The sequence below is a fragment of the Chaetodon trifascialis genome, chromosome 10, assembly GCF_039877785.1.
Source record: "Chaetodon trifascialis isolate fChaTrf1 chromosome 10, fChaTrf1.hap1, whole genome shotgun sequence".
NCBI lineage: Eukaryota > Metazoa > Chordata > Actinopteri > Chaetodontiformes > Chaetodontidae > Chaetodon > Chaetodon trifascialis.
The window spans coordinates 25,230,986-25,240,344 of NC_092065.1; the positions used below are offsets into that span (position 1 = coordinate 25,230,986).

The 9,359-nt window shown below is 41.8% G+C and overlaps 1 protein-coding gene across 1 annotated transcript; it reads right to left on the minus strand.

Annotated features, from left to right (window-relative positions):
• Positions 1-1,664: 1,664 nt before the first annotated feature.
• On the minus strand, positions 1,665-8,933 carry LOC139337891 (monocarboxylate transporter 2). The gene is made up of 6 exons (XM_070972719.1): positions 8,808-8,933; positions 6,511-6,780; positions 5,865-6,008; positions 5,069-5,787; positions 4,354-4,594; positions 1,665-2,318 (listed from the first exon to the last, which is right to left on the minus strand). The coding sequence occupies exons 2-6, from the start codon at positions 6,743-6,745 to the stop codon at positions 2,125-2,127; spliced, it is 1,533 nt and encodes a 510-aa protein (XP_070828820.1). The 5' UTR covers positions 6,746-6,780; positions 8,808-8,933; the 3' UTR covers positions 1,665-2,124.
• Positions 8,934-9,359: the final 426 nt, after the last annotated feature.

Here is a 9,359-nt window from a genome sequence, read left to right on the forward strand (position 1 = left end):
AGGAGTGGGGAACCATTTTTCTATCAAGGGCAATTTTTAGAAAATCCTTTAAGTTTATACTCCTTACTAAATTATCAAACACATAACACACTACCTTCAAATGCAATGGCTGGGACTGCTTGTCTTTGGTGAGGTGTCTGAGGTCAGACAGTGATGATGCACAGAGACCTGCCACCTTCAGAAGTTTTCCGATGACTCTGTGATAGTTGGATGTATCAGTGAGGGCGGTGAGGATGAGTACAGAGCTGCTGTGGACAACTTTGTCACATGGTGTGAGCAGAACCATCTGCAACTAAATGTGGCAAAAACTAAGGAACTGGTAGTGGACCTGAGGAGAACCAAGGCACCGGTGACCCCTGTTTCCATCCAGGGGGTCAGTGTGGACATTGTGGAGGATTACCTTCCCCTCCACTGGGGATACATACTGACAATAAACTGGGCTGGGCAAAGACACTGACGCTCTCTACAGGAAGGGCCAGAGTCGTCTCTATTTTCTGAGGCGATTGAGGTCCTTCAACATCTGCCGGACTATGCTGAGGATCTTCTGTGAGTCTGTGGTGGTAGTGCTATTCTCTATGCTGATGCATGCTGGGGCAGCAGGCTGAGGATGGCGGACGCCAACACTCAACAAACCCTCTGCAAGGCCAGTGACATTGTGGGGATGGAGTGTGACTCTCTGACGGTGGTGTCAGAGAGGAGGATGGTGACTGAGCTACAGACTATCTTGGACAACATCTCACACCCACTTCATGATGTGCTGGTCAGGCACAGGAGTACGTTCAGTGAGAGACTCATCCCACCAAAACTCAGGACTGAACGCCACAGGAAACCATTCCTGCCTGTGGCCATCAGACTGTACAACTCCTCACTCTGAATGGCCCTTGGACTTATATTACAATATTGATACATATTTCCAAATATATATATATATATATATATATATATATATATATATATATATATATATATATATATATATATATATATATATATATATATATATATATATATAATTCTCAGTATAGTTTTTTATATTTGTTTTTTATATATATATTTATATTTTCTTTCCTTTCTAATTTCATTCTTGTATGGAGCACCTGCAACAAAAACATTTTCCCCTCGGGGATCAATAAAGGAATTCTGATTCTGATTCTGATGATGATGCTACTCAGCTGGTTTTCCATTTTTGACTCAGTCAGTCTTGAACAGAGCTAAATCTTTATGGTCAGTTTTGAAAAAAGCTGCTCACAATAATAGTTTTTCCCTAACATGCATGTCTCCTCAGAATGAGAAAATGGTACATACAGTCTGTAGAACTCCAGCAGAGGGAGGTTGTTGTACACAGCTTTGAGCTCGCTGATGCTTTGCAGCTCAATGATTTCATGTTGTAGGTTGTCAGACACCTAGTAGGAAAATGCAAAGTGTTTCCTCTTTCCAGTTGCACTTGCCATTGTCAGAATGTGGTCTTGTGAGAGCTGCTTGTTGGGCATCCAAACTCCACAAGCTGTAATGATGCTTCACATTGGCCTTTTTCATCATAGCATGTTTTGTTGACATTTGCCATGATGCATGCCATTGCTGACCACTATGAACATGTTTCGTTCATCCTGACCATGACCCAGACAGGCATACAGCTGGAAGGGACCACCCAGAAAGACATGTTAATCTACTGTTTTACGTTCTTTTCTTTTATTGCAGAAAAAAAATGAATTGCTTAATTGTATTTCTGAGTTCCTTTTTTTGTATTTATGGATTGCCTCCTGTGTCAGACGTCCCCCACCCCTGGTCTAAAAGATTCATTAATTTCAAAGTTGCTAACAGACACTGTCTCTGTGTGACAGACAGAGATACTGACTACAAACCATGCACATAATCACCTACAGACAAACATCAGTTGATTCTAAAAGGCCCAGTTGATCCTGCAGATGTGATTCTTCACATGACAATTTCTTTTCTTCCTCTGAATGCAACTGTCTTGACATTTCCCCCATAAGAGAAACACTGCTTCAGTCTTATTATAAAACACTGCTTCACGTTTCTATATTTTCCTTTTTTTTTTTTTTTTTTTTACTGTGACCTCTTTTTAAACTTGTCTATCAGCCACAAAAGTAATTTTTCCTTCACTCATGTCACGTCCTGCTCTTTGGCTTCTGCTCTGACGCTTTTGTCCGCATGCATATCTTGCTTCTTGGTGGCTGAGCCCTGACCCCTGCGGTTCATCTGATGGAGGAGGAGCAGGAACATCGCAGAGACGATGAGAGCCACTCCCGCCATGAGGAAACCTGTTCCATAATCACTCATCTTGTCTATGAAGAATCCTAAAGGGAAAAGTGCATTGGAGTGATTTGCAGCTTTGACACAGCGATATTTTTTTCAGTCAAATGGCAACAGCAATTCCAGAACACAGCGACATCATGATTATGGAATCATTTTGGCTTCACTTAATGACAGATAGTAAGAAAAGACTGAAGCAGAGGTAAGGAAGACAGGATTGCATGAGGATTAATTTCATGCCAGTGATGTCCTCCCGTGAAGGAAACATGATTAGAATGCTTTGATGAATCCTCAGCATCCATCCATGCTCCGGTCTTCAAAGTGCTCAAAGTACTGAACAGCGGAGTAAATAAGTTAGAAATAGCCTCTGTGTCAGAGGGACCATGTTAAGTTATAAATAGGACACTGCCTTCCCTTTAATTAGCTCTTAACTTGACTTGGGGTCAGTTTCAGCCTTTAGCGTTATGTTAGATTTAACATTTACATGTGATGGTATTGCTTTAATTCCAATTATGTTTTCAGGAACTTGTTAAACACGACTAATAAAGATATTAAAAGGAAAATGAGGAGAATAAGGGCTGATCCGGGGTGTGAAAAGCGTGTTTTCTAGCCTTCCTGCAGAGTAAAAGAATATAGCAGCCTGTCTCACTTTAACAACTCAAATCACTCTCATTCCCTGTTTTTGTTGCATGAACAGCCTTCTTGGAAATCCATAAATACCATCAAATGAATCCAAACCACAATTATGTGAATGTGTTATTTTTCCACTCCGTTGGAGAGGTTTCCCCAGCTGATTTACTGCTGGCTGTGTTCAGAGGCGAGGCAGTTTCTGGCAGTGGCTGCTGTGTCTGGGTGCCAAGTTGGGTGTTTTTCAGGCTGTATTTACTGCTATTGTTTAGAGTTGTGTGTGAAACTGGGGCATAACCTCAGTAATCAGGTTCAAATGCCCAGTGTTTGTTGGGCAGTGCTGTGGGTGGGGTGGGGTGGGGTGGGGGGGCTGCAGTATGTGCAGGTTTACAGCACAGGAAAACAAGATTGCATTCTACTGGGTGTGAACGCCAGGAACATGTGCAATGCAGTTTAATAGCTAACCATTTTTTTTATTTTATTTTTCACAATAGAGTAGGTAATGAAAATAACTGCAAACAGATTGTCAAAGTAGGTGGCACATTCAGGAGGCTTTATATAGGAATATGCGCACACATCTAAACCAAAGAGGCCAGGTGCTGAGCCAAAAGTGAGCAAATCATCTGTTTATTTGTTTATTTCACATGTTTTTAAAGTGTATTTAAAAGCATATTGGAGGAACGGTTATGCATATGTACACTTATTGTTGGCTGCGCCGATAAGGAGGTGAGTCATCATGCTTTATTGATTTTCCTTACTAAATACGAAGAAAAAACAAGGCAAGAAGAATTTTTATACTGAAAGAGGAAGGATGAATTTCATGCAAAATATGGTGTTTTGCACTGGAAGACGTCAATAATATTTCATGTGGAAGGTCAATGGGGAAAAAACTCCATTTAAAGGGGAAAAAAGAACCTTTAGGAAGCGATCAGCCATGAAATTAACACAACCATAAAGTATCATGATATTGTAATTTTTTCCACAGTTGCTCTCTGAGCATAAAATCCTTGGCTCCAATGGGATGGTCCATCAACAAAATTTATGATTAATGGAAGGGTGGTGCTGCACGTCAAGAAGGAATAAAAATCTCAGTTTGGTTGAATAGGCTCACTGGGCCGTAGTTACAACGCTGAACAGTGTGTAAGTACGTCGCTGTGTGAGATTAAATGTGTTGGAAGATAAGGCCCAGGAAAATGACACTGTAACCTTGAGCCAATGATTTGAGTTTTTTCCAACAGCAATGTTAACATATGGTACATTAAATGCAATTCTATTCTATTCTATTCTTTTTTACTCTGTTCAGCTCCTTGTTTACTTCTAGCTGGCAGCCAGTTAGCACAGCGGAGCAGATCACAGGGAATTTTACAGCAACAACCCCAAATCCATTTCTTTTTGCTATGCACAGTTAGTACACGGCTTGCATTTGACTATCGCAGCATCTGTCTCACTCACCAGCAATGGGTGGTCCAAGCAGGCCTCCACTACTGCGTATGAGCATGAAGAATCCCAGAGCGCTTCCGAGCCTGTGGACGCCCACAACCTCAGCCAGCACAGTGATGTGGGTGGCGACTGTGGCACCATACACCAGGCCATAAGCTGCACTGAAAGCAACCAGCTCTGGGAATGACGAGGCCAGTGGGCAGAGGAGTAACACAGTACCCAGCAGAGTCACTGAAGCTGTCAGCTGCTGCACCTGGAAGGAGCGCAGACACAGGATACGAGTGTTCATCAGCTGTTGGTCTCCACACCCATTCACACTTTCAGGCAGGACATTGGATTGAGATCAGACCCTAAATAATGGAGGAGGGGGGGACAGCTAGCCTGGCTCTGCCTAAAAATCTGCCTCCTGTTTCCTTGAGCTTTGTTGTCACTATGAGGTTAACAGTTAACCAGTGGAGCCGGCAGAAGTTAGTGTTCACGGCCAGGAACCACAGGCCTAATCCAACACAACTCCATGAGAAAGGTTTTATTTTCTACCCTTTTCAGAGCCAGGTTAGCTGTTTCCCCCAATTCCAGTCTTGATACTAAGCTAAAATAATTAGCTGATGGCTGTAGATTTATAACTAGTGTAGGCCCAACATACAAGGTGAAAGTAAATACACTCCAAAATTACCAAGCTTTTCAAAATGGTTCAAGATGCTGTGGCTAACTGTTAAACTGAACGTACTGTCTGCAACAGTCTCAAGTTTGCCACCCAGCCAAAGAACACCCTTCCAAATAGGTCCAACACTGCAGAGATGGACATGAGTGCAGCTGCCTGGTACTCCTCAATCCCCTTACTGCGAGCATATGGAACGAGGAAGAGAGCTGGGGCAAAGAAACCCAGTGCAGCAAACACGCCAAACATCGAGTAGACCATGAATCGAGCGTTGCTGATGAGGGTATAATCTACGTAGCGAAGAATTTTGGCCCTTAGTTCATGCCTCTTAGTCCTGTCGCTCAAGTCTTGTACATCCACGGTCGACTTATGTATCTCTTCAGGGTCCTCAAGACATGCTTTGATGGTCCTCTGATCAGACCCCTCAGATGCGCTCGTCTCCCCCGCCTCTGAGCAGCTTGGTTTGCTCTGCTCTAAGTCGTTCTTTGGTAGCAATTCCAGGCACAAGCCGCCCTCCTCTTCTTCAACCTCACAAGTCATGTCTCTGGTGGCTTTTAGGGGCCTGAGCAGCATCCCGCAAACACACAAGTTAAGCTGCAGGCCCCCCAGGATTAACAAACCACCCCTCCAGGAGAAGCTGTCAATCAAAAGCTGGAACAGAGGTGTGAGGATAAAAGTAAAGATGCACTCTCCAGCACTGGCCAAAGCGTTTGCCACTGGCCGCCTCTTCTCAAAGTACAAGCCCAGCATGGTCACTGTGGGGGTCCATGTCAATGCATAGCCAAAACCTGCAGCAAAGGAGACCAGTGAATGTCATATTTTGTCAGTTTGTGTTGTATGCATTCATTTGCTCCAAACCACTCACCATTTAGAAACCCCACGGTTAAGTAGAGTTCAATCAGGTTACGAGCAAAAGACCCAAGTGCAACTCCTATGGTGCATATCAGTCCTCCCATGATCACTACAGAGCGATGGCTGTAGCGAGCACTCAGAGCAGACGCTACAGGAGCTGCAGTGGGACACACAGGACATGCATCCATTACTGTCATTATTTGTTGTTGTCTTTTTGTCTTCAAGTTGTCTTTAAGTTCAATAGAAGACATAAATAGGTTTAAGAGTTACTGAAGCACTCCCGGTGCCTCTCACTGGCCGGGTAAGCCCACATTCGCAGTAGATAATAATTGAATTTACCCACATAATGTCATGGATATCAAAAAGCAATCTCATTATATTTTCTTATTAGATTTATATGTGATTAAAGCAGTGCATTTAAGCACAGGGTTGAACAGTTTTTTAAGATGTAGGAGAGAGCCACCTGGTGGTCAAAACCTCAGGAACGCTGTGTTTGACCTCAAGGTCAAAAAGACAGGAGGGATTTTGAAAGATATGAATATGAAACTCACGAAACACAGTATACACCAAGGGTATAAATCACGTGCTGATGTTCTACAGTATATATTCTTTTTTATAAACACAATGGTTTTAAAGAGGAAAAAGATTTTGATAATTACCTACAATGTGAATGGTGGCCACTGCAATAGAGGTAATCCAAGATGTTCCTGTTGCTGTGGTTTCAAAGTACTGGTGTATCTCCACATAGAATACACCAAAGGCCTTAATAACCCCGAACGTTAGGCCAAAGACCAGGAAGCAGGAGAGCAGGATGAACCAGGAGTAGCCGCCATCAGGGGCTGTTGCTGTTGCCACAGCTGGCTTCACCCTCTGAGCCTTCACTGCAGAGTCCATGTTGGTCTGTGCTGGTTTCTGCAACACTCAGATGTCTCCGGTGAAACACATGAATATTAAGTATCATTTATGCCCAGGAGTGAATATGATGAATTACAGTTACTCCCATTACTGTAACAAAGTTGTTTTGTTGGCTACTAAATCTATGATTTTAACTTCACTTTAATTTTAAAGGACCAGTCTCTCAGATTTAGTCAGTATATGACAGAAATTAATAATTATGTAGATATCTATACATATATAATTATATTATAATTAAGTAGAAAATCACCCAAAAATAACCTTAGAATGAGCTCTTTATAGCTAGCAGCATGAGTGGGTCCTCTTCCAGTCTGCCATGTTGCTCTGTCATCCTTCTACAGTAGCCCAGAACAGACAAACTAGTCACTACAGAGAGGGCCTTTTGCATTTTCACGAGTTTTGAGGCCACAGTAGGTTCTCCTACATATCTGGAAGGGAGCGGTGAGGTGAGGAGTATTCTACGCCTCACAGCTAGATACCACTAAATACTACTCTCTCTGGACCTTCAAGTATTTTACATTTCAAATATTGTAAGTTTCAAGCCCGATAAACTGTGTGAGAAAGGAACAAAAGAAAGACGTCATATCAGCCTTTTTGAAACTGTAATGCAGTAATGTTTACTCTGTACATTTTAACTGACCGACTTCCTACTTTTACCAGAGTACATTTTCATAGAGGGAATTTTAATTGAGTTCCACAGTACTTTTACTTGATATGATATTCTAGTGCACTCCCCATCCCTGTTTCTACAACATTCACCAGCTTTCGCAGATAAAGAAATTAATTTGTAATAATTGTGTTTCATTTGTAATTTGTTCTTAGGGAATCTGGCACGTGCAAACCGTGACTAGAGAGGATTTATTATTTTGCATCGGGGGGTGGGGGGGGATTTAGTGTTGCTCCAGCTGACGACACAAACTGCAAGCATTTTGATTGTTTTCAAACTGAAAAGGCTTCTCAGCTCACCAAGACTCAAGATACTGTAGCCTATTGTTCAGCCTCAGGTTTTCTGCCACAAACTGTTGTCTGATAAATGCTTATATGAAGTAATAGTACAGTAATTACACAATCAAGTATTACAGGGTCATTTTGTTTTAAAACAGATTAGTCACAATTGGAAGTCATCCAACCACAGTAATAAACTATAGTGACAAATCACCGTACTGCATTTAGAGGAGCCACTGCTTGTTTCCATTTTCTTTCATCGGTGAGCTATGCATCACAAACATATTCATTATGAAGCATTGCCTTTAGCAAAGCATTTCTCATCACACATATCTTGTTATTTGAAGATTTGGGGCAGCTCTTCTTCAACTGACTGCACGTGTGACTGCAGGACCAAAGTCCAGAGGGTAGGATTGATCTTTTTCTGAACGGCGTCTTTATTTATGAACACCACGTACGCCGCTCATGAATCTGCGATCAACTGAGCATAAAACACCGGTCACCGTAGAATATCAATCATCTGGACTATACGCTTTTGTGGATATTCAGATATAAGAATTCCCAGGTATGTCAGGAAAATATGACTAATATATATGAATTTTTTAGTTAGTAGATTTAACACTGATCTGTTAAACTATCTTTATTTAAGCAGAAACAATTGTGTTCTTTGACATCTTTACCAATTAACACAACAGTGTTTACACCTGTTTGGAGCAGTAAATAAAAATTTACCATTGCAAGATGTTCGTTATTTCTTTGGACCACAGTCAGTGCAAGCAGATTAGATTTTTGATGCATGACAGGATTAAGCTCAATTCCCTTTTCCGTTGATGGAAAATGCATAACTCATAATAATAATGGAGCTCCATGGACTGCATAAGAACCTGTTTGCAAAGGATTTTCAAGCATTTTAATGATGGAGACTATCCACCGTGTGTATGATTGGACTGAAAGAGGTCTAAACCCAAATCTGGATTATGACCCGAAAGGCTCACAATAAAAGGTGAATCACCACAATATTCACAACTGTATGAATGTACTGTAATTGACACTTTACAGACATGATATTAGATGTTAGATTACATTACTACCATACCTGTAGCGGTCAAATTGAAGCCATTATGCTCTTCCTGCAGGCCAGCTCTTCAGGCTTGGTGTGGGTTCATAACCTGATAGCAATGTCTTGGCACTCTCGCCTTGTCACATGCAGTGGTGGTGTCACTCACACAGCAAAGGCACTCTTCTGAGAAAGCACATTCCAGGTTAAAGGGTGCAACAGTCATACATGAGCAATGAGTGACAGAGACAGCATGAACAAGGCATGTGTGAAGACAGCAGAGGGTTAAAAAGCATGTTCAGTAAAACATTGACGATGATGTGCTTTGTTTAATGGGATTCCAGGCAGAGGTTTATGTGTAACAGACGTGCACACGAGCAGCTAACCAGGACAGACCTTTGTAACTATGTCCTATGTATTCATTCAGTGTGTTGACACAATGAAAACCCCACATGCAGGGCAAAGTTTGAACTGTTTAAGCTTTTGAAGGTGTCAAGGTGTCAAAGTTCATTTACTGTCATTTTACAACAGAGGATTAAATGAAACAAATTAAATGTCAGTTGCTATGCTCACATAGAACATATACAGAAA